Source organism: Odontesthes bonariensis, chromosome 16 (assembly GCF_027942865.1).
Source record: "Odontesthes bonariensis isolate fOdoBon6 chromosome 16, fOdoBon6.hap1, whole genome shotgun sequence".
NCBI lineage: Eukaryota > Metazoa > Chordata > Actinopteri > Atheriniformes > Atherinopsidae > Odontesthes > Odontesthes bonariensis.
The window spans coordinates 36,742,247-36,767,398 of NC_134521.1; the positions used below are offsets into that span (position 1 = coordinate 36,742,247).

The 25,152-nt window shown below is 47.4% G+C and overlaps 2 protein-coding genes across 2 annotated transcripts in view; one reads left to right on the top strand and one right to left on the bottom strand.

Moving 5' to 3' along the window:
* LOC142401564 (claudin-4-like) overlaps positions 1-25,152 on the bottom strand; it is a 31,470-nt gene that overhangs the window by 4,012 nt on the left and 2,306 nt on the right. The gene's annotated exons all lie outside the window — the stretch shown is intronic.
* On the top strand, positions 5,345-24,684 carry LOC142401571 (claudin-4-like). Its single transcript, XM_075487039.1, has 2 exons — positions 5,345-6,031; positions 23,909-24,684. The coding sequence occupies exons 1-2, from the start codon at positions 5,556-5,558 to the stop codon at positions 24,561-24,563; spliced, it is 1,131 nt and encodes a 376-aa protein (XP_075343154.1). The 5' UTR covers positions 5,345-5,555; the 3' UTR covers positions 24,564-24,684.

Sequence of the window (25,152 nt, forward strand, 5' to 3'; positions counted from 1 at the left end):
GACAATCCATTGAGATGAAGTTTTAGATGTAATAATTCACCACTAATTCAAACGACTCAGTTCTGATGACAGTAAATGTTTGATTGTGAAGACTAATAGAAGGTGTTCTCCTGTATTTAATGTAATCTGTGTTCTGTGTTACAGTGCTGCTAAAGCTTTCCACATGTTCTCCGGCTCCTTGCTGCCCGAAGTTGCTTATTAGGTGAAACTAAATAGTAGATCATGAAGATTATTAGCTTTTGTGTTTGTGACGCACAGCATGACGTTGAAGACACTTCTTTGATTCTCTTCAAACTCATTTCTTTCACACTTAAAAACAAAGCAGGTGTCCAATGTGCCTTTGCATTTAGCCTGAGCCCCACCGTGGATAAATACAGATAATTCTGTAAAACAGCACCTTCTGATAATCATTCATCTGTGAGAGGATTAGGCGAGTTTTCTATTGTTGACCTGAGCAACGATGCCAGGCCCACACAGCAGCAAAGAGAAGAAGCTGGCTGACCTCTTTAGAGACAATCACACCTTCTTAAGGCCACGTATGGAATGCCCTCAAAACACTTCTTTAAATATCTTCAATTGAGAAGTTCGTACTGGCCAAGCGATGTAAGAGGTTGAAACTTTTTGAGGAGATTTTCAGACTCCAAGGGGCTCAGGTGTGCTTTCTTTATAACTTGTTTGTGAATAAATCCAAAGAGGAAGAACGGGCCGGAGCTTGTTTAACAGCTCAAACTATAAATACAAACTCTAAATTACTACAATACAAATGGATAAGCAGACAGTATATAACCCCAAGTGAGCTGCACCTTTTTAACCCAAATATCCCAGATACTTGCATTAAATGTAAGCAACAAAAAGGTTCTTTATTCCGTTGCATTGAATGCCCTCTGATGCGCTCTTTTTAGGAAAAAGTGTTGAACCTGGCCAGTCGAATCACTGAAAAAGAAACACCTCTCAAACACCTCTCAAACCAAAGTTTATTAAATATTCACCCGGACAACTTTGTGACTTCCAAAAAGGAAAAATCCTTCCTCGATATTTGTTTTCTGGAAGCTGAAAGATGTATAGGCTGCTCATGGAAAAGGGATAAACCTTGTTCTACTTTGCAATAGTTAACAGGAATGTCTTTTTACTGGCTTTAGAAAAGATGAGCGACACCACGAAAAATAAGCCTGACAAGTTTTGGAAAACCTGGAAGGTTTTCTGTAATTTCCTTTAGAAAAATGATATTGAAGTCGATGGCTGAACTGAAGGTTTATCCATCTTTTCAAACTATCTTGATTTAGTATACACATTTAGACCTTTACATGTATGTATATGTGTGTGTATATATAGATATATGCATTTATTTATTCACATATTTTTCATTTATTTATCTTTCTACCACCATGATTCTTACACAAGCGATGTGTAAGATGTGTTTACGTGTTTTATTTTGTGGTTAAAAACGTCTTCCTTTTTTTTCCTTCTTCCAGTTAAAAACGTCTTCCAGTTTTTTTTCTTGTATGTACCTTCTTGTTCTATGTTGTTCACTGTTTGTAAATGAACAAAATGTGAAATAAACATATGTTTAAAAAAAAATTAAAAATAAGAAGAGAATAAGCTGCCAGCTGATGAAAGGTAAATATATATTTATATATTTCTCTGTTAAACTGAGGATTTGCACTTTGGTGTCGTGTTTTTAGCAATGCCGAGGCAAGCCGGACCCGATAAAACCAATAAAAGTGCCGATTAAACCTTGCACTAAAGGCCCAGATGTTAGCTTTGTTTTCTGACTTGTGTAAAACAATCTCATTGATCTTCTTCTCCACTGCCACGATCTTCACCTCTTTCTGCCGATGGAAGCCGATCTGTGTGACCACAGCCCATAAAATGAACATCACGCTGTATTGAAGAAGATTAAATACAAGCAATTTAAAATTTAATATTAAATGCAAATAGTGCAAGTATTTCATATAGATTTTATTTTTTGGATTTAGCCATTAAATATCTAATAATTACTCACAAAACATGTAAACAAGGTTAACAATTTATTACTGTGAATATAAGAATGAAAACTGAGCAAAAACAATCATTTGAGGAGATTCTTGCCTGGAAACCAGCGACCTGATCCTGTAATTCTATAAAGAAACATTTTGCTTCCACATCCTCCCATCAGAGGATAAACAGCACGTCGGGGATATCATCGGTGTGTTGCTTAATGTTTGACAGAATCTCTGAAGACAACTTATTTAACTCAGCAGAGCACGTTTGTTTTACGAGGATAAAACTTGGCTGACTTGTTAATTGGTCATGTGACCCTCTGAATAAGCACAACAACAGACCAACTGGAGATGAAGGCTCCTTTTGTGTTCGTTTGTTGTAAAATAGGAGCCTGGATCACACTAACATCCATTCCTGTGCCAATAAAGCAACCCCCATCCTTACTCTCACTCAGCAGCCATTTTCTCTGAGATGCCCAGAGAGGCAGGTTTCACTGGAAGCTTTTATCTCTCACCATCGAGTTTCAGTTTGCAAATGGATTATCTATTTCCTTGTTCACTCCAGGGCCTCGGTGGATCTCTGAGTGTGTGTTTTACTCTCCAGGTGTGGTGAAAATACAAAGAAATGCATCGAGATGCCAAAAAGGATGTGGGGAAAGGGTCTATCCCAGTGCTTACTGTATGAATAACAGCCTTATCTGTTTGGTGAACCGCCAAGAAGACTTCAGATAGTACGTGCTTGGATCCGCGACACGCTGCTGAACACAGGCTGGAAGAAGGTCATAAAAGCCACCGTGTTACAGGAACCGTAAGAATCCTTAAATAAGGGCACAGGGCACGGAGATCATATAATGTAGGTCTGGACTAAAATGCAAGTAGGTCAAGCTCCAGGATGAATGATTACACTGATTGGCATCTGCTCCATTGTGTGACTTATCAGAGTAAGAAAAGAGGAGAGGCAGAGGAAGGTTCCTGCAGGTGTTTCAGACCCCAAAGGTTAAGATCCTGTCTGCTGGTTTATCATTATCTGAGAAAATGTGAAAAAGACCAACAGCCCACAGAGGGGTAACTCTGCGTCTGAACAGGCCTCTTCCAACAACCACTATCTATTTATTTTTTCTTTTACAAAAACCCCCATGAGGAAGCACATCTGGCAGGGTCAGGGGAAGCACAAAGGTCCCTGGGCGATATTTTCACAGGAATTGTTAATTCAACCAATAATTCAGGAGATTAACGAGAATCTGACACGTTTTCTGTAAACAAGCATTAAATATATCCACAGTGGTAAGATTTTAAAGACATAATATATTTCAGTCAGGGGAAATCATTTGGATCATTTAAAACAGATAACAAAGAGTTTTTAGTCAACAGTGAACATCGATGAACACTGTGATGGTCGAAGATGGGAGACGTGAGAAGGACCCGCTGGCATCCAGATGGTGTTCCCAGATGAGGAGGAAGGCTGCACAGATTATACTTTATCTTATTTTGCTTGTTTTACATTACTTTTATTTCTCAGTTTGCATGCCACAGTCGTAATAATAATGCAACTATCGGGTTATCAGCACGAGTTTGTGACAGTAAAATATAACAGAAACTAAATAGAAAGGTTTTCTCCTCCCCTTTTGAAATGAACACTGGGGATTTCCACTGCCAGCATTTATTCAGTTCCTGGTCTGGGAGGCTCTCTGGGTCACAGTTACTGAGTTTTAATGCTTTAAGGGAGGCGGCAGCCTTGAGTTTAATGGCTGCTCAGAGCTTTATTAGTTAGAAGCTGAGTGATGAAACACTTTTATAGTCATCCAAACATCTTGTTTTCTCTTTGAACCAACAAGGCTTCCGCTCACATTCCTGCATCATTTGCTAAAAATGTGATTAAGTAGTGAGTAATTCCAGCTTTTTCACCTGCTTCTGCTTCCTGTGAGTCAGAGCTGAGCCTCTTACTGACTCTCCTCAGTAGATTCTCTACAGAATGCACACAGAAACAGACACACAAAGACAGCAGAAACCTCCTGGAAGGAGGAGGTGCTGCCTCCCTCTGGTCACAGCGAGGAGGAGCAGACAGAGGAGCAGCAGAGCACTTTTCTGGACCACACACCTGTTCTTTCATGGCATTTAAAAGTCAAATCTGCTGCCCATCAACAAACTGAGCGCTCTTAGTTGATGTTCCCCGTTCAAACCGGTTTCATACAAAGCTGAAGCTCTTGTGATCTTCTGTGAACAGAAACATTCCCTCGCTTCACACAATCAGCCCACAGTCTGATTCACAGAACCCATACAGCCTCCCTCCACATTTAGCTCAAATGCTCTCTTTATATTTTTCACTTTTTCTGATCCCAATAAATCACATTCGCTCCTTTGATAAACTTCAGGCGCATTCTTGTATGAACACCCAGTTTTATAATCTCATGCATACACGCATGTCCATGACAGGTCAAAGCCAGCTTTGAGGATTTAAACTGCGTTTCTCTCAGACTCAGAAGGAAAATGATGAAAAATGCAAACTACCAAAAAAGACCCCCAAATGTTAACTGTAGGTCTACAAAACACAAATTGTGTGAAACTGACTGAATGTCATGCAAAGAAAAACAATATTTGAACTATTTAGAGTTTTTTTTTAAGATTTAAAGCTGCAGTCGGCAGGTTTTCAAAATTGCGAGTCTAAAGTCGGAAAATTCGAACTGATACAACTTTCAGGTCCCCCCCCCAACCTCTAACAAGCTCCGAATCGCCCCCCAAACCCCTCCCCCTCTGTGGACGAGGTTGTGCACGTGAGTTCACACCAGTGTGAGCGCACACAAGCTGGGGCAGACTCACGCTCAGCAGCGTGTGCACAAGCTGTGATTGACAGGTAGGAGTCCTCCACCCTAACTTGATTGGTTAAAAACAGCCGGGAGCGCTCGGTTTTTGCAAGCATGATTACAGGCTTCAGAGGGAGCTACAGAATTCGGGATTTTTCCTAAACAGCCTATTTAATATTCTACTTCCAGAATCCCATGACAGTTCAAGCTAATATGACTAAAAAAAAGTTGCCGACCGCAGCTTTAAGGGATTTAAAAGTGACTCAGTGGAAGTTTTTCTGCCTTGAATCACGTAATTCCATCAGGATTCTCAGAACTCAGAGCGCCGTGTTTCACCGATGTGTCACAGTTGTTTACAGGTAAGTGAGGACACTTACAGAACATCTGGTTTGACTGCCACGCGTCATTCATAGTTTTTAAAGGTGTGACACAACAAAACTACTGAGCACATGACGACGAGTTTAAGGTTTCTGTCAGAGGCGGTGACTCGGTCGGTTTAGCTCCACCCACCTGGTTTTTCAGTTAAAACCAGGGGGAGGGGTCAGGAACAGGGCCGCTCATCGGGGGTTTGCAGGTGCACCTGCAGAGCAGACACTGATGAGGGTGTGGGGCATGTTTTCCATGGCCCCGCCTCCCTCAGCCTTTAGTATCTGCTCTCCGCTGAATCTCCACCCATTCAGCAAACCCACCTGACAACCCGGGAGCAGAGAGACAAACAACCTGTCACACTCCAACAGAGGCCAACAACACACACAGAGGGCAAAGAAAGAAAGAAATGGTTTCTGCTGGGTTCCAGATCCTGGGCACTGCTCTGGGCATCGTGGGATGGATTGGTGCCATCATCGTGTGCGCCATTCCTATGTGGAGGGTCACTGCCTTCATTGGGAGCAACATCGTGACCTCGCAGACCTCCTGGGAGGGCATCTGGATGAACTGTGTGGTGCAGAGCACGGGGCAGATGCAGTGTAAGGTCTACGACTCCATGCTGGCCCTCAGCTCCGACCTCCAGGCCGCCCGGGCCTTGACCATCGTCTCCATCATAGTGGGCGTCATGGCCATCCTGCTGGCTGTAGCCGGGGGGAAGTGCACCAACTGTGTGGAGGACCAGTCATCAAAGATCAAGGTGGGCATTGCATCTGGGGTGGTCTTCATCATAGCCGGGGTGCTGTGCCTCATCCCCGTCTGCTGGACGGCTCACACCATCATCAGGGACTTCTACAGCCCGCTCACCATCAGTGCCCAGAAGAGAGAGCTGGGGGCTGCGCTCTACATCGGGTGGGGTGCGTCCGCTTTGCTGCTGATCGGAGGCGCCATGCTCTGCTCCAACTGCCCTAAAGAGGAAGACGCCTACACCGCAAAGTACAAAGCTGCCCGATCTGACATGTCGGCTGCCAGATCCGACGCCTCGGCACCGATGTCTGGGAAAGACTACGTCTGAAACGGTTCCACTGGGACAGATGGACTGGTGCTGCTGGGGTGGAGGGGCTGATGTGAACCCCACCCCAAGGAGAAATTCAACCGTAAATGTTCATTACTCGTATGTCATGTTTGAATATTGGATATTATCAAGTCTTTTCTTATTGAAACAACTGAACTTTAACTTCTTTTTATTATCTTGACTCTTTCTGAACCATATGTATGAAATGCATTGTGTGATTGTTGTGCTGTAAATAAATATGTTTATTGCTATGGCTTGTCTTTACTTTTTATTTCTTACACAAATCATTTGAAATCCTTAAAATGAACTAAAATCAGAATCAGAAAAGATTTTATTGCCAAGTAATTTTCAGGATGTATATCTATATAAATCTAAATAAATAAATCTAAATATAATCTATTCTACTTCTTTCCAGATTTAGAGATTCTTAACTGGCCTTTCATGACTGAACTTTAATAAAAACAATGATCCACTCTTTGAAAACATCCTAACAATGGTTGAGAAGCGTCTTTTGTCTGACATTCCTGTTGATCAAGTTTAGGAGTGGCAGGAAAAGAGGTGAGGTGGCTGCCAAGCTTCCTTTGTCCTCTCTCAGTCTGTGAGCCCAGTCACAAACGTATTCGGGCTTTATGTGCACACAATGACAATTTCCCCCATTAAGAGAGCAAATTTTGAATGGCCAGAAAACATTCTCCTCTCTTTTTCTGAGTTTTAATTCATTTGTTGCCAATGATGAAGAATGTTCTTAAAATGAACATTTTCTTCTTCCGAGACACTTTGACTCCCTTATCACTGAAAGTCCAGACTATCAACAGGCAGGGCTTTCAGATTTAACTGTTCGAACGATAGAAGTCAGAAGAGTGTCCCCCCTCATAGATGAAAATCTGTTTTCTGATAAACACTGAAAACAAGTTGGTGTTTGCTTCAGCTCCACCTGACGGTGTAATGTGTGAGTGTTTGCTTCAGCTCCACCTGACGGTGTAATGTGTGAGTGTTTGCTTCAGCTCCACCTGACGGTGTAATGTGTGAGTGTTTGCTTCAGCTCCACCTGACGGTGTAATGTGTGTGAGTGATTGCTTCAGCTCCACCTGACGGTGTAATGTGTGTGAGTGTTTGCTTCAGCTCCACCTGACGGTGTAATGTGTGTGAGTGTTTGCTTCAGCTCCACCGGACGGTGTAATGTGTGTGAGCGTTTGCTTCAGCTCCACCTGACCGGTGTAATGTGTGAGTGTTTGCTTCAGCTCCACCTGACGGTGTAATGTGTGAGTTTTTGCTTCAGCTCCACCTGACGGTGTAATGTGTGTGAGTGTTTGCTTCAGCTCCACCTGACGGTGTAATGTGTGTGAGTGTTTGCTTCAGCTCCACCTGACGGTGTAATGTGTGAGTGTTTACTTCACCTCCACCTGACCGGTGTAATGTGTGAGTGTTTGCTTCAGCTCCACCTGACGGTGTAATGTGTGAGTTTTTGCTTCAGCTCCATCTGACGGTGTAATGTGTGTGAGTGTTTGCTTCAGCTCCACCTGACGGTGTAATGTGTGAGTGTTTACTTCAGCTCCACCTGACGGTGTAATGTGTGATTGTTTGATTCAGCTCCACCTGACGGTGTAATGTGTGAGTGTTTGCTTCAGCTCCACCTGACGGTGACGGTGTAATGTGTGAGTGTTTGCTTCAGCTCCATCTGACGGTGTAATGTGTGTCAGTGTTTGCTTCAGCTCCATCTGACGGTGTAATGTGTGTGAGTGTTTACTTCAGCTCCACTTGACGGTGTAATGTGTGATTGTTTGCTTCAGCTCCACCTGACGGTGTAATGTGTGAGTTTTTGCTTCAGCTCCACCTGACGGTGTAATGTGTGAGTTTTTGCTTCAGCTCCACCTGACGGTGTAATGTGTGTGAGTGTTTGCTTCAGCTCCACCTGACGGTGTAATGTGTGTGAGTGTTTGCTTCAGCTCCACCTGACGGTGTAATGTGTGTGAGTGTTTGCTTCAGCTCCATCTGACGGTGTAATGTGTGTGAGTGTTTGCTTCAGCTCCACCTGACGGTGTAATGTGTGAGTTTTTGCTTCAGCTCCACCTGACCGGTGTAATGTGTGAGTGTTTGCTTCAGCTCCACTTGACGGTGTAATATATGTGAGTGTTTGCTTCAGCTCCACCTGACGGTGTAATGTGTGAGTTTTTGCTTCAGCTCCACCTGACGGTGTAATGTGTGAGTGTTTGCTTCAGCTCCACCTGACGGTGTAATGTGTGAGTGTTTGCTTCAGCTCCACCTGACGGTGTAATGTGTGAGTGTTTGCTTCAGCTCCACCTGACGGTGTAATGTGTGAGTTTTTGCTTCAGCTCCACCTGACGGTGTAATGTGTGTGAGTGTTTGCTTCAGCTCCACCTGACGGTGTAATGTGTGAGTTTTTGCTTCAGCTCCACCTGACGGTGTAATGTGTGTGAGTGTTTGCTTCAGCTCCACCTGACGGTGTAATGTGTGTGAGTGTTTGCTTCAGCTCCACCTGACGGTGTAATGTGTGAGTTTTTGCTTCAGCTCCACCTGACGGTGTAATGTGTATGAGTGTTTGCTTCAGCTCCATCTGATGGTGTAATGTGTGTGAGTGTTTGCTTCAGGTCCACCTGACGGTGTAATGTGTGTGAGTGTTTGCTTCAGGTCCACCTGACGGTGTAATGTGTGTGAGTGTTTGCTTCAGCTCCACCTGACGGTGTAATGTGTGAGTGTTTGCTTCAGCTCCACCTGACGGTGTAATGTGTGAGTGTTTGCTTCAGGTCCACCTGACGGTGTAATGTGTGAGTGTTTGCTTCAGCTCCACCTGACGGTGTAATGTGTGAGTGTTTGCTTCAGGTCCACCTGACGGTGTAATGTGTGTGAGTGTTTGCTTCAGCTCCACCTGACGGTGTAATGTGTGAGTGTTTACTTCACCTCCACCTGACCGGTGTAATGTGTGAGTGTTTGCTTCAGCTCCACCTGACGGTGTAATGTGTGAGTTTTTGCTTCAGCTCCATCTGACGGTGTAATGTGTGTGAGTGTTTGCTTCAGCTCCACCTGACGGTGTAATGTGTGAGTTTTTGCTTCAGCTCCACCTGACGGTGTAATGTGTGAGTGTTTACTTCAGCTCCACCTGACGGTGTAATGTGTGATTGTTTGCTTCAGCTCCACCTGACGGTGTAATGTGTGAGTGTTTGCTTCAGCTCCACCTGACGGTGTAATGTGTGTGAGTGTTTGCTTCAGCTCCACCTGACGGTGTAATGTGTGAGTTTTTGCTTCAGCTCCACCTGACCGGTGTAATGTGTGAGTGTTTGCTTCAGCTCCACCTGACGGTGTAATGTGTGAGTGTTTGCTTCAGCTCCACCTGACGGTGTAATGTGTGTGAGTGTTTGCTTCAGCTCCATCTGACGGTGTAATGTGTGTGAGTGTTTGCTTCAGCTCCACCTGACGGTGTAATGTGTGAGTTTTTGCTTCAGCTCCACCTGACGGTGTAATGTGTATGAGTGTTTGCTTCAGCTCCACCTGACGGTGTAATGTGTGAGTGTTTGCTTCAGCTCCACCTGACGGTGACGGTGTAATGTGTGAGTGTTTGCTTCAGCTCCATCTGACAGTGTAATGTGTGTGAGTGTTTGCTTCAGCTCCACCTGACGGTGTAATGTGTGTGAGTGTTTGCTTCAGCTCCACCTGACGGTGTAATGTGTGAGTTTTTGCTTCAGCTCCACCTGACGGTGTAATGTGTGTGAGTGTTTGCTTCAGCTCCACCTGACGGTGTAATGTGTGTGAGTGTTTGCTTCAGCTCCACCTGACGGTGTAATGTGTGAGTTTTTGCTTCAGCTCCACCTGACGGTGTAATGTGTATGAGTGTTTGCTTCAGCTCCATCTGATGGTGTAATGTGTGAGTGTTTGCTTCAGCTCCACCTGACCGGTGTAATGTGTGAGTGTTTGCTTCAGGTCCACCTGACGGTGTAATGTGTGTGAGTGTTTGCTTCAGCTCCACCTGACGGTGTAATGTGTGAGTGTTTGCTTCAGCTCCACCTGATGGTGTAATGTGTGAGTGTTTGCTTCAGCTCCACCTGACCGGTGTAATGTGTGAGTGTTTGCTTCAGCTCCACCTGACGGTGTAATGTGTGAGTTTTTGCTTCAGCTCCATCTGACGGTGTAATGTGTGTGAGTGTTTGCTTCAGCTCCACCTGACGGTGTAATGTGTGAGTTTTTGCTTCAGCTCCACCTGACGGTGTAATGTGTGAGTGTTTACTTCAGCTCCACCTGACGGTGTAATGTGTGATTGTTTGCTTCAGCTCCACCTGACGGTGTAATGTGTGAGTGTTTGCTTCAGCTCCACCTGACGGTGTAATGTGTGAGTGTTTGCTTCAGCTCCACCTGATGGTGTAATATATGTGAGTGTTTACTTCAGCTCCATCTGACGGTGTAATGTGTGTGAGTGTTTGCTTCAGCTCCACCTGACGGTGTAATGTGTGAGTTTTTGCTTCAGCTCCACCTGACCGGTGTAATGTGTGAGTGTTTGCTTCAGCTCCACCTGACGGTGTAATGTGTGAGTTTTTGCTTCAGCTCCACCTGACCGGTGTAATGTGTGAGTGTTTGCTTCAGCTCCACCTGACGGTGTAATGTGTGAGTTTTTGCTTCAGCTCCACCTGACCGGTGTAATGTGTGAGTGTTTACTTCACCTCCACCTGACCGGTGTAATGTGTGAGTGTTTGCTTCAGCCTCACCTGACGGTGTAATGTGTGTGAGTGTTTGCTTCAGCTCCACCTGACGGTGTAATGTGTGTGAGTGTTTGCTTCAGCTCCACCTGACGGTGTAATGTGTGAGTTTTTGCTTCAGCTCCACCTGACCGGTGTAATGTGTGAGTGTTTGCTTCAGCTCCACCTGACGGTGTAATGTGTGAGTGTTTGCTTCAGCTCCACCTGACGGTGTAATGTGTGTGAGTGTTTGCTTCAGCTCCACCTGACGGTGTAATGTGTGTGAGTGTTTGCTTCAGCTCCACCTGACGGTGTAATGTGTGTGAGTGTTTGCTTCAGCTCCACCTGACGGTGTAATGTGTGAGTGTTTACTTCAGCTCCACCTGACGGTGTAATGTGTGATTGTTTGCTTCAGCTCCACCTGACGGTGTAATGTGTGAGTGTTTGCTTCAGCTCCACCTGACGGTGACGGTGTAATGTGTGAGTGTTTGCTTCAGCTCCATCTGACGGTGTAATGTGTGTGAGTGTTTGCTTCAGCTCCATCTGACGGTGTAATGTGTGTGAGTGTTTGCTTCAGCTCCACCTGACGGTGTAATGTGTGAGTTTTTGCTTCAGCTCCACCTGACGGTGTAATGTGTATGAGTGTTTGCTTCAGCTCCATCTGATGGTGTAATGTGTATGAGTGTTTGCTTCAGCTCCACCTGACCGGTGTAATGTGTGAGTGTTTGCTTCAGCTCCACCTGACGGTGTAATGTGTGAGTGTTTGCTTCAGCTCCATCTGACGGTGTAATGTGTGTGAGTGTTTGCTTCAGCTCCACCTGACGGTGTAATGTGTGAGTGTTTACTTCAGCTCCACCTGACGGTGTAATGTGTGATTGTTTGCTTCAGCTCCACCTGACGGTGTAATGTGTGAGTGTTTGCTTCAGCTCCACCTGACGGTGACGGTGTAATGTGTGAGTGTTTGCTTCAGCTCCATCTGACAGTGTAATGTGTGTGAGTGTTTGCTTCAGCTCCACCTGACGGTGTAATATATGTGAGTGTTTACTTCAGCTCCATCTGACGGTGTAATGTGTGTGAGTGTTTGCTTCAGCTCCACCTGACGGTGTAATGTGTGAGTTTTTGCTTCAGCTCCACCTGACCGGTGTAATGTGTGAGTGTTTACTTCAGCTCCACCTGACGGTGTAATGTGTGAGTGTTTGCTTCAGGTCCACCTGACGGTGTAATGTGTGAGTGTTCGCTTCAGCTCCACCTGACGGTGTAATGTGTGTGAGTGTTTGCTTCAGCTCCACCTGACGGTGTAACGTGTGTGAGTGTTTGCTTCAGCTCCACCTGACGGTGTAATGTGTGTGAGTGTTTGCTTCAGCTCCACCTGACGGTGTAATGTGTGAGTTTTTGCTTCAGCTCCACCTGACGGTGTAATGTGTGAGTGTTTACTTCACCTCCACCTGACCGGTGTAATGTGTGAGTGTTTGCTTCAGCTCCACCTGACGGTGTAATGTGTGAGTTTTTGCTTCAGCTCCACCTGACCGGTGTAATGTGTGAGTGTTTGCTTCAGCTCCACCTGACCGGTGTAATGTGTGAGTGTTTACTTCACCTCCACCTGACCGGTGTAATGTGTGAGTGTTTGCTTCAGCCTCACCTGACGGTGTAATGTGTGTGAGTGTTTGCTTCAGCTCCACCTGACAGTGTAATGTGTGTGAGTGTTTGCTTCAGCTCCACCTGACGGTGTAATGTGTGTGAGTGTTTGCTTCAGCTCCACCTGACAGTGTAATGTGTGTGAGTGTTTGCTTCAGCTCCACCTGACGGTGTAATGTGTGTGAGTGTTTGCTTCAGCTCCACCTGACGGTGTAATGTGTGAGTTTTTGCTTCAGCTCCACCTGACGGTGTAATGTGTGAGTTTTTGCTTCAGCTCCACCTGACGGTGTAATGTGTGTGAGTGTTTGCTTCAGCTCCACCTGACGGTGTAATGTGTGTGAGTGTTTGCTTCAGCTCCACCTGACGGTGTAATGTGTGTGAGTGTTTGCTTCAGCTCCACCTGACGGTGTAATGTGTGTGAGTGTTTGCTTCAGCTCCACCTGACGGTGTAATGTGTGTGAGTGTTTGCTTCAGCTCCACCTGACGGTGTAATGTGTGAGTGTTTACTTCAGCTCCACCTGACGGTGTAATGTGTGATTGTTTGCTTCAGCTCCACCTGACGGTGTAATGTGTGAGTGTTTGCTTCAGCTCCACCTGACGGTGACGGTGTAATGTGTGAGTGTTTGCTTCAGCTCCACCTGACGGTGTAATGTGTGAGTGTTTACTTCAGCTCCACCTGACGGTGTAATGTGTGATTGTTTGCTTCAGCTCCACCTGACGGTGTAATGTGTGAGTGTTTGCTTCAGCTCCACCTGACGGTGACGGTGTAATGTGTGAGTGTTTGCTTCAGCTCCATCTGACAGTGTAATGTGTGTGAGTGTTTGCTTCAGCTCCACCTGACGGTGTAATATATGTGAGTGTTTACTTCAGCTCCATCTGACGGTGTAATGTGTGTGAGTGTTTGCTTCAGCTCCACCTGACGGTGTAATGTGTGAGTTTTTGCTTCAGCTCCACCTGACCGGTGTAATGTGTGAGTGTTTACTTCAGCTCCACCTGACGGTGTAATGTGTGAGTGTTTGCTTCAGGTCCACCTGACGGTGTAATGTGTGAGTGTTCGCTTCAGCTCCACCTGACGGTGTAATGTGTGTGAGTGTTTGCTTCAGCTCCACCTGACGGTGTAACGTGTGTGAGTGTTTGCTTCAGCTCCACCTGACGGTGTAATGTGTGTGAGTGTTTGCTTCAGCTCCACCTGACGGTGTAATGTGTGAGTTTTTGCTTCAGCTCCACCTGACGGTGTAATGTGTGAGTGTTTACTTCACCTCCACCTGACCGGTGTAATGTGTGAGTGTTTGCTTCAGCTCCACCTGACGGTGTAATGTGTGAGTTTTTGCTTCAGCTCCACCTGACCGGTGTAATGTGTGAGTGTTTGCTTCAGCTCCACCTGACCGGTGTAATGTGTGAGTGTTTGCTTCAGCCTCACCTGACGGTGTAATGTGTGTGAGTGTTTGCTTCAGCTCCACCTGACAGTGTAATGTGTGTGAGTGTTTGCTTCAGCTCCACCTGACGGTGTAATGTGTGTGAGTGTTTGCTTCAGCTCCACCTGACAGTGTAATGTGTGTGAGTGTTTGCTTCAGCTCCACCTGACGGTGTAATGTGTGTGAGTGTTTGCTTCAGCTCCACCTAACGGTGTAATGTGTGAGTTTTTGCTTCAGCTCCACCTGACGGTGTAATGTGTGAGTTTTTGCTTCAGCTCCACCTGACGGTGTAATGTGTGTGAGTGTTTGCTTCAGCTCCACCTGACGGTGTAATGTGTGTGAGTGTTTGCTTCAGCTCCACCTGACGGTGTAATGTGTGTGAGTGTTTGCTTCAGCTCCACCTGACGGTGTAATGTGTGTGAGTGTTTGCTTCAGCTCCACCTGACGGTGTAATGTGTGTGAGTGTTTGCTTCAGCTCCACCTGACGGTGTAATGTGTGAGTGTTTACTTCAGCTCCACCTGACGGTGTAATGTGTGATTGTTTGCTTCAGCTCCACCTGACGGTGTAATGTGTGAGTGTTTGCTTCAGCTCCACCTGACGGTGACGGTGTAATGTGTGAGTGTTTGCTTCAGCTCCACCTGACGGTGTAATGTGTGAGTGTTTGCTTCAGCTCCATCTGACGGTGTAATGTGTGTGAGTGTTTGCTTCAGCTCCACCTGACGGTGTAATGTGTGAGTGTTTACTTCAGCTCCACCTCACGGTGTAATGTGTGATTGTTTGCTTCAGCTCCACCTGACGGTGTAATGTGTGAGTGTTTACTTCAGCTCCACCTCACGGTGTAATGTGTGATTGTTTGCTTCAGCTCCACCTGACGGTGTAATGTGTGAGTGTTTGCTTCAGCTCCACCTGACGGTGACGGTGTAATGTGTGAGTGTTTGCTTCAGCTCCATCTGACGGTGTAATGTGTGTGAGTGTTTGCTTCAGCTCCACCTGACGGTGTAATATATGTGAGTGTTTACTTCAGCTCCATCTGACGGTGTAATGTGTGTGAGTGTTTGCTTCAGCTCCACCTGACGGTGTAATGTGTGAGTTTTTGCTTCAGCTCCACCTGACGGTGTAATGTGTGAGTGTTTGCTTCAGCTCCACCTGACGGTGTAATGTGTGAGTTTTTGCTTCAGCTCCACCTGACGGTGTAATGTGTGAGTGTTTGCTTCAGCTCCACCTGACGGTGTAATGTGTGAGTGTTTGCTTCGGGTCCACCTGACGGTGTAATGTGTGAGTGTTTGCTTCAGGTCCACCTGACGGTGTAATGTGTAAGTGTTTGCTTCAGCTCCACCTGACGGTGTAACGTGTGTGAGTGTTTGCTTCAGCTCCATCTGACGGTGTAATGTGCGCTGAGTGTTTGCTTCAGCTCCACCTGACGGTGTAATGTGTGAGTGTTTACTTCACCTCCACCTGACCGGTGTAATGTGTGAGTGTTTGCTTCAGCTCCACCTGACGGTGTAATGTGTGAGTTTTTGCTTCAGCTCCACCTGACGGTGTAATGTGTGTGAGTGTTTGCTTCAGCTCCACCTGACGGTGTAATGTGTGTGAGTGTTTGCTTCAGCTCCACCTGACGGTGTAATGTGTGTGAGTGTTTGCTTCAGCTCCACCTGACGGTGTAATGTGTGAGTTTTTGCTTCAGCTCCACCTGACGGTGTAATGTGTGTGAGTGTTTGCTTCAGCTCCACCTGACGGTGTAATGTGTGTGAGTGTTTGCTTCAGCTCCACCTGACGGTGTAATGTGTGTGAGTGTTTGCTTCAGCTCCACCTGACGGTGTAATGTGTGTGAGTGTTTGCTTCAGCTCCACCTGACGGTGTAATGTGTGTGAGTGTTTGCTTCAGCTCCACCTGACGGTGTAATGTGTGAGTGTTTACTTCAGCTCCACCTGACGGTGTAATGTGTGATTGTTTGCTTCAGCTCCACCTGACGGTGTAATGTGTGAGTGTTTGCTTCAGCTCCACCTGACGGTGACGGTGTAATGTGTGAGTGTTTGCTTCAGCTCCACCTGACGGTGTAATGTGTGAGTGTTTGCTTCAGCTCCATCTGACGGTGTAATGTGTGTGAGTGTTTGCTTCAGCTCCACCTGACGGTGTAATGTGTGAGTGTTTACTTCAGCTCCACCTCACGGTGTAATGTGTGATTGTTTGCTTCAGCTCCACCTGACGGTGTAATGTGTGAGTGTTTGCTTCAGCTCCACCTGACGGTGACGGTGTAATGTGTGAGTGTTTGCTTCAGCTCCATCTGACGGTGTAATGTGTGTGAGTGTTTGCTTCAGCTCCACCTGACGGTGTAATATATGTGAGTGTTTACTTCAGCTCCATCTGACGGTGTAATGTGTGTGAGTGTTTGCTTCAGCTCCACCTGACGGTGTAATGTGTGAGTTTTTGCTTCAGCTCCACCTGACGGTGTAATGTGTGAGTGTTTGCTTCAGCTCCACCTGACGGTGTAATGTGTGAGTTTTTGCTTCAGCTCCACCTGACGGTGTAATGTGTGAGTGTTTGCTTCAGCTCCACCTGACGGTGTAATGTGTGAGTGTTTGCTTCGGGTCCACCTGACGGTGTAATGTGTGAGTGTTTGCTTCAGGTCCACCTGACGGTGTAATGTGTAAGTGTTTGCTTCAGCTCCACCTGACGGTGTAACGTGTGTGAGTGTTTGCTTCAGCTCCATCTGACGGTGTAATGTGCGCTGAGTGTTTGCTTCAGCTCCACCTGACGGTGTAATGTGTGAGTGTTTACTTCACCTCCACCTGACCGGTGTAATGTGTGAGTGTTTGCTTCAGCTCCACCTGACGGTGTAATGTGTGAGTTTTTGCTTCAGCTCCACCTGACGGTGTAATGTGTGTGAGTGTTTGCTTCAGCTCCACCTGACGGTGTAATGTGTGTGAGTGTTTGCTTCAGCTCCACCTGACGGTGTAATGTGTGAGTTTTTGCTTCAGCTCCACCTGACGGTGTAATGTGTAAGAGTGTTTGCTTCAGCTCCATCTGATGGTGTAATGTGTGAGTGTTTGCTTCAGCTCCACCTGACCGGTGTAATGTGTGAGTGTTTGCTTCAGCTCCACCTGACGGTGTAATGTGTGAGTGTTTGCTTCAGGTCCACCTGACGGTGTAATGTGTGTGAGTGTTTGCTTCAGCTCCACCTGACGGTGTAATGTGTGAGTGTTTACTTCAGCTCCACCTGACGGTGTAATGTGTGAGTTTTTGCTTCAGCTCCATCTGACGGTGTAATGTGTGTGAGTGTTTGCTTCACCTCCACCTGACCGGTGTAATGTGTGAGTGTTTACTTCAGCTCCACCTGACGGTGTAATGTGTGATTGTTTGCTTCAGCTCCACCTGACGGTGTAATGTGTGAGTGTTTGCTTCAGCTCCACCTGACGGTGTAATGTGTGAGTGTTTGCTTCAGCTCCATCTGACGGTGTAATGTGTGTGAGTGTTTGCTTCAGCTCCACCTGACGGTGTAATGTGTGAGTTTTTGCTTCAGCTCCACCTGACTGGTGTAATGTGTGAGTGTTTGCTTCAGCTCCACCTGACGGTGTAATGTGTGAGTGTTTGCTTCAGGTCCACCTGACGGTGTAACGTGTGTGAGTGTTTGCTTCAGCTCCACCTGACGGTGTAATATGCGCTGAGTGTTTGCTTCAGCTCCACCTGACGGTGTAATGTGTATGAGTGTTTGCTTCAGGTCCACCTGACGGTGTAATGTGTGAGTGTTTGCTTCAGGTCCACCTGACGGTGTAATGTGTGAGTGTTTGCTTCAGCTCCACCTGACGGTGTAATGTGTGTGAGTGTTTGCTTCAGCTCCACCTGACGGTGTAACATGTGTGAGTGTTTGCTTCAGGTCCACCTGACGGTGTAATGTGTGAGTGTTTGCTTCAGCTCCACCTGACGGTGTAATGTGTGTGAGTGTTTGCTTCAGCTCCACCTGACGGTGTAACGTGTTTGAGTGTTTGCTTCAGCTCCACCTGACGGTGTAATATGCGCTGAGTGTTTGCTTCAGCTCCACCTGACGGTGTAATGTGTGAGTGTTTGCTTCAGCTCCACCTGACGGTGTAATGTGTGAGTGTTTGCTTCAGGTCCACCTGACGGTGTAACGTGTGTGAGTGTTTGCTTCAGCTCCACCTGACGGTGTAATATGCGCTGAGTGTTTGCTTCAGCTCCACCTGACGGTGTAATGTGTATGAGTGTTTGCTTCAGGTCCACCTGACGGTGTAATGTGTGAGTGTTTGCTTCAGCTCCACCTGACGGTGTAATGTGTGTGAGTGTTTGCTTCAGCTCCACCTGACGGTGTAACATGTGTGAGTGTTTGCTTCAGGTCCACCTGACGGTGTAATGTGTGAGTGTTTGCTTCAGCTCCACCTGACGGTGTAATGTGTGTGAGTGTTTGCTTCAGCTCCACCTGACGGTGTAATGTGTGTGAGTGTTTGCTTCAGCTCCACCTGACGGTGTAATGTGTGAGTGTTTACTTCAGCTCCACCTGACGGTGTAATGTGTGATTGTTTGCTTCAGCTCCACCTGACGGTGTAATGTGTGAGTGTTTGCTTCAGCTCCACCTGACGGTGACGGTGTAATGTGTGAGTGTTTGCTTCAGCTCCACCTGACGGTGTAATGTGTGAGTGTTTGCTTCAGCTCCATCTGACGGTGTAATGTGTGTGAGTGTTTGCTTCAGCTCCACCTGACGGTGTAATGTGTGAGTGTTTACTTCAGCTCCACCTCACGGTGTAATGTGTGATTGTTTGCTTCAGCTCCACCTGACGGTGTAATGTGTGAGTGTTTGCTTCAGCTCCACCTGACGGTGACGGTGTAATGTGTGAGTGTTTGCTTCAGCTCCATCTGACGGTGTAATGTGTGTGAGTGTTTGCTTCAGCTCCACCTGACGGTGTAATATATGTGAGTGTTTACTTCAGCTCCATCTGACGGTGTAATGTGTGTGAGTGTTTGCTTCAGCTCCACCTGACGGTGTAATGTGTGAGTTTTTGCTTCAGCTCCACCTGACGGTGTAATGTGTGAGTGTTTGCTTCGGGTCCACCTGACGGTGTAATGTGTGAGTGTTTGCTTCAGGTCCACCTGACGGTGTAATGTGTAAGTGTTTGCTTCAGCTCCACCTGACGGTGTAACGTGTGTGAGTGTTTGCTTCAGCTCCATCTGACGGTGTAATGTGCGCTGAGTGTTTGCTTCAGCTCCACCTGACGGTGTAATGTGTGAGTGTTTACTTCACCTCCACCTGACCGGTGTAATGTGTGAGTGTTTGCTTCAGCTCCACCTGACGGTGTAATGTGTGAGTTTTTGCTTCAGCTCCACCTGACGGTGTAATGTGTGTGAGTGTTTGCTTCAGCTCCACCTGACGGTGTAATGTGTGTGAGTGTTTGCTTCAGCTCCACCTGACGGTGTAATGTGTGAGTTTTTGCTTCAGCTCCACCTGACGGTGTAATGTGTGAGTTTTTGCTTCAGCTCCACCTGACGGTGTAATGTGTGTGAGTGTTTGCTTCAGCTCCACCTGACGGTGTAATGTGTGTGAGTGTTTGCTTCAGCTCCACCTGACGGTGTAATGTGTGTGAGTGTTTGCTTCAGCTCCACCTGACGGTGTAATGTGTGTGAGTGTTTGCTTCAGCTCCACCTGACGGTGTAATGTGTGTGAGTGTTTGCTTCAGCTCCACCTGACGGTGTAATGTGTGAGTGTTTACTTCAGCTCCACCTGACGGTGTAATGTGTGATTGTTTGCTTCAGCTCCACCTGACGGTGTAATGTGTGAGTGTTTGCTTCAGCTCCACCTGACGGTGACGGTGTAATGTGTGAGTGTTTGCTTCAGCTCCACCTGACGGTGTAATGTGTGAGTGTTTGCTTCAGCTCCATCTGACGGTGTAATGTGTGTGAGTGTTTGCTTCAGCTCCACCTGACGGTGTAATGTGTGAGTGTTTACTTCAGCTCCACCTCACGGTGTAATGTGTGATTGTTTGCTTCAGCTCCACCTGACGGTGTAATGTGTGAGTGTTTGCTTCAGCTCCACCTGACGGTGACGGTGTAATGTGTGAGTGTTTGCTTCAGCTCCATCTGACGGTGTAATGTGTGTGAGTGTTTGCTTCAGCTCCACCTGACGGTGTAATATATGTGAGTGTTTACTTCAGCTCCATCTGACGGTGTAATGTGTGTGAGTGTTTGCTTCAGCTCCACCTGACGGTGTAATGTGTGAGTTTTTGCTTCAGCTCCACCTGACGGTGTAATGTGTGAGTGTTTGCTTCAGCTCCACCTGACGGTGTAATGTGTGAGTTTTTGCTTCAGCTCCACCTGACGGTGTAATGTGTGAGTGTTTGCTTCAGCTCCACCTGACGGTGTAATGTGTGAGTGTTTGCTTCGGGTCCACCTGACGGTGTAATGTGTGAGTGTTTGCTTCAGGTCCACCTGACGGTGTAATGTGTAAGTGTTTGCTTCAGCTCCACCTGACGGTGTAACGTGTGTGAGTGTTTGCTTCAGCTCCATCTGACGGTGTAATGTGCGCTGAGTGTTTGCTTCAGCTCCACCTGACGGTGTAATGTGTGAGTGTTTACTTCACCTCCACCTGACCGGTGTAATGTGTGAGTGTTTGCTTCAGCTCCACCTGACGGTGTAATGTGTGAGTTTTTGCTTCAGCTCCACCTGACGGTGTAATGTGTGTGAGTGTTTGCTTCAGCTCCACCTGACGGTGTAATGTGTGTGAGTGTTTGCTTCAGCTCCACCTGACGGTGTAATGTGTGAGTTTTTGCTTCAGCTCCACCTGACGGTGTAATGTGTAAGAGTGTTTGCTTCAGCTCCATCTGATGGTGTAATGTGTGAGTGTTTGCTTCAGCTCCACCTGACCGGTGTAATGTGTGAGTGTTTGCTTCAGCTCCACCTGACGGTGTAATGTGTGAGTGTTTGCTTCAGGTCCACCTGACGGTGTAATGTGTGTGAGTGTTTGCTTCAGCTCCACCTGACGGTGTAATGTGTGAGTGTTTACTTCAGCTCCACCTGACGGTGTAATGTGTGAGTTTTTGCTTCAGCTCCATCTGACGGTGTAATGTGTGTGAGTGTTTGCTTCACCTCCACCTGACCGGTGTAATGTGTGAGTGTTTACTTCAGCTCCACCTGACGGTGTAATGTGTGAGTTTTTGCTTCAGCTCCATCTGACGGTGTAATGTGTGTGAGTGTTTGCTTCACCTCCACCTGACCGGTGTAATGTGTGAGTGTTTACTTCAGCTCCACCTGACGGTGTAATGTGTGATTGTTTGCTTCAGCTCCACCTGACGGTGTAATGTGTGAGTGTTTGCTTCAGCTCCACCTGACGGTGTAATGTGTGAGTGTTTGCTTCAGCTCCATCTGACGGTGTAATGTGTGTGAGTGTTTGCTTCAGCTCCACCTGACGGTGTAATGTGTGAGTTTTTGCTTCAGCTCCACCTGACTGGTGTAATGTGTGAGTGTTTGCTTCAGCTCCACCTGACGGTGTAATGTGTGAGTGTTTGCTTCAGGTCCACCTGACGGTGTAACGTGTGTGAGTGTTTGCTTCAGCTCCACCTGACGGTGTAATATGCGCTGAGTGTTTGCTTCAGCTCCACCTGACGGTGTAATGTGTATGAGTGTTTGCTTCAGGTCCACCTGACGGTGTAATGTGTGAGTGTTTGCTTCAGGTCCACCTGACGGTGTAATGTGTGAGTGTTTGCTTCAGCTCCACCTGACGGTGTAATGTGTGTGAGTGTTTGCTTCAGCTCCACCTGACGGTGTAACATGTGTGAGTGTTTGCTTCAGGTCCACCTGACGGTGTAATGTGTGAGTGTTTGCTTCAGCTCCACCTGACGGTGTAATGTGTGTGAGTGTTTGCTTCAGCTCCACCTGACGGTGTAACGTGTGTGAGTGTTTGCTTCAGCTCCACCTGACGGTGTAATATGCGCTGAGTGTTTGCTTCAGCTCCACCTGACGGTGTAATGTGTGAGTGTTTGCTTCAGCTCCACCTGACGGTGTAATGTGTGAGTGTTTGCTTCAGGTCCACCTGACGGTGTAACGTGTGTGAGTGTTTGCTTCAGCTCCACCTGACGGTGTAATATGCGCTGAGTGTTTGCTTCAGCTCCACCTGACGGTGTAATGTGTATGAGTGTTTGCTTCAGGTCCACCTGACGGTGTAATGTGTGAGTGTTTGCTTCAGCTCCACCTGACGGTGTAATGTGTGTGAGTGTTTGCTTCAGCTCCACCTGACGGTGTAACATGTGTGAGTGTTTGCTTCAGGTCCACCTGACGGTGTAATGTGTGAGTGTTTGCTTCAGCTCCACCTGACGGTGTAATGTGTGTGAGTGTTTGCTTCAGCTCCACCTGACGGTGTAACGTGTGTGAGTGTTTGCTTCAGCTCCACCTGACGGTGTAATATGCGCTGAGTGTTTGCTTCAGCTCCACCTGACGGTGTAATGTGTATGAGTGTTTGCTTCAGCTCCACCTGACGGTGTAATGTGAGAGTGTTTGCCTCAGCTCCACCTGACGGTGTAATGTGTGTGAGTGTTTGCTTCAGCTCCACCTGACGGTGTAACGTGTGTGAGTGTTTGCTTCAGCTCCACCTGACGGTGTAATGTGTGAGTTTTTGCTTCAGCTCCATCTGACGGTGTAATGTGTGTGAGTGTTTGCTTCAGCTCCACCTGACGGTGTAATATATGTGAGTGTTTACTTCAGCTCCATCTGACGGTGTAATGTGTGTGAGTGTTTGCTTCAGCTCCACCTGACGGTGTAATGTGTGAGTTTTTGCTTCAGCTCCACCTGACGGTGTAATGTGTGAGTTTTTGCTTCAGGTCCACCTGACGGTGTAATGTGTGAGTGTTTGCTTCAGCTCCACCTGACGGTGTAATGTGTGTGAGTGTTTGCTTCAGCTCCACCTGACGGTGTAACGTGTGTGAGTGTTTGCTTCAGCTCCACCTGACGGTGTAATATGCGCTGAGTGTTTGCTTCAGCTCCACCTGACGGTGTAATGTGTATGAGTTTTTGCTTCAGCTCCACCTGACGGTGTAATGTGTATGAGTTTTTGCTTCAGCTCCACCTGACGGTGTAATGTGTGAGTGTTTGCTTCAGCTCCACCTGACGGTGTAACGTGTGTGAGTGTTTGCTTCAGCTCCACCTGACCGGTGTAATGTGTGAGTGTTTGCGTCAGCTCCACCTGACCGGTGTAATGTGTGAGTTTTTGCTTCAGCTCCACCTGACGGTGTAATGTGTGAGTGTTTGCTTCAGCTCCACCTGACGGTGTAATGTGTGAGTTTTTGCTTCAGCTCCACCTGACGGTGTAATGTGTGAGTTTTTGCTTCAGCTCCACCTGACGGTGTAATGTGTGAGTGTTTGCTTCAGTTCCACCTGACGGTGTAATGTGTGAGTGTTTGCTTCAGCTCCACCTGACGGTGTAATGTGTGAGTGTTTACTTCAGCTCCTTCTGACCGGTGTAATGTGTGAGTGTTTGCTTCAGCTCCACCTGACGGTGTAATGTGTGAGTTTTTGCTTCAGCTCCATCTGACGGTGTAATGTGTGTGAGTTTTTGCTTTAGCTCCACCTGACGGTGTAATGTGTGAGTGTTTGCTTCAGTTCCACCTGACGGTGTAATGTGTGAGTGTTTGCTTCAGCTCCACCTGACGGTGTAATGTGTGAGTTTTTGCTTCAGCTCCACCTGACGGTGTAATGTGTGTGAGTGTAGGAGCACAGCTGGGATCTGGAGCCATTATTCCCACACCTGAAGCCTTGAGGTAACAAAGCCTGTGTGTGTGGGGACAATGAACAAGGGGCTGTGGGTATCAGGTCTCAGCTTTCCCTCTTTGTCTGCTGAACAGAAACTCCACCCTGAAAGTTTGAACCACAACTGGAGGTTGTTCCAATCTCCATCAAAAAAGAGGCGACGCGTCCACGAGCAGGAGCGCGCGCGGAGCACGTAAGACCCTGAATCCAGAGCCTGAGTCCTGCCTTCAGCATGGCGTCTCAGGGCCTCCAGATCCTGGGTGTGCTGCTCTCCTTCGTTGGCTGGCTGGGCACCATCATCACCTGCGCCCTGCCCATGTGGAGGGTCACCGCTTTCGTCGGGGCGAACATCGTCACCGCCCAGGTCATCTGGGAGGGCCTGTGGATGACCTGCGTGGTCCAGAGCACGGGGCAGATGCAGTGCAAGGTGTACGACTCCATGCTGGCCCTGCCCCAGGACCTGCAGGCCGCCCGGGCCATGGTGATCATCTCCGTGATGGTGGGGGTGTTCGGCACGCTCATGGCCGTGGTCGGGGGGAAGTGCACCAACTGCATGCAGGACGAGGTGTCCAAAGCTAAGGCCTGCATCGTGTCCGGAGTTATTTTCATCATCGCTGCCCTCCTGATCCTGGTCCCGGTGTCGTGGTCAGCCCACGCGGTCATCAGGGACTTCTACAACCCCATGGTGATCGCTGCCCAGCGCCGGGAGCTGGGCGCCGCTCTGTACATCGGGTGGGGCTCAGCGGGGATGCTGCTGCTGGGGGGGGGGCTGCTGTGCAACAACTGCCCACCAAAAGACGGCAGACCCTACATACCTGCCAAGTTTGCCCCCGCGAGAACCGCATCTTCAAATGTGGACTATGTGTGAGTCTCTGAGCAGCAGTTTGCTTTCTTCTGTCCAAATGATGAACCAATAAAAATAGAACAAATTTTACTTTGTGTCGGGTTGATTGAAAACTATTTTGCAGATAAAGTGTTTCCTGAGAGCTTTTGCTGAATCTTCGCAGCTGTACATTAAATGGTGACATCACGCATGCTTTGACATAGATGTGAGAAATTGTGACAGCTATAGATCAATTCCCCTGAAAAAGCTTAATCTTTTTTTAGAAATGTAATGAAAGGACGCCTTCAGGGACTTCCAGTGGTCTGTGAAACGTGAGCTAACATGAGTAACACCGAGACTGTTCTCCTTTCGATAGGACGCTCAGGAATTCAGTGGGCTAACTCCTGGGAACTTACTGTATCTGGTTGAGATGTTTGCTGTGCTGGGATCGACCGTCATTGTCTCGGGTCGGTGATTTAGAGTTTCTGTCATGAGGACAATGGATGTGACGGGCTCAGACAACAGTGCGCCGGGTATGCTCGGCTTCATGTTGCCGAGGAACAGTTGTGTGTGTCCAAAGAATGGAGGATTACACTTTGCCCAGTCTGGTCAGCACGATATATCCTCGACCTCT

What these genes read in the sequence shown, in the direction of transcription:
- LOC142401571 (XM_075487039.1), top strand. Translation starts at nt 5,556, where the DNA reads ATGGTTTCTGCTGGGTTCCAGATCCTGGGCACTGCTCTGGGCATCGTG. An exon ending in ATCAGTGCCCAGAAGAGAGA is followed by an intron (nt 6,032 to 23,908) that starts GCTGGGGGCTGC and finishes CTGAATCCAGAG; the next exon opens with CCTGAGTCCTGCCTTCAGCA.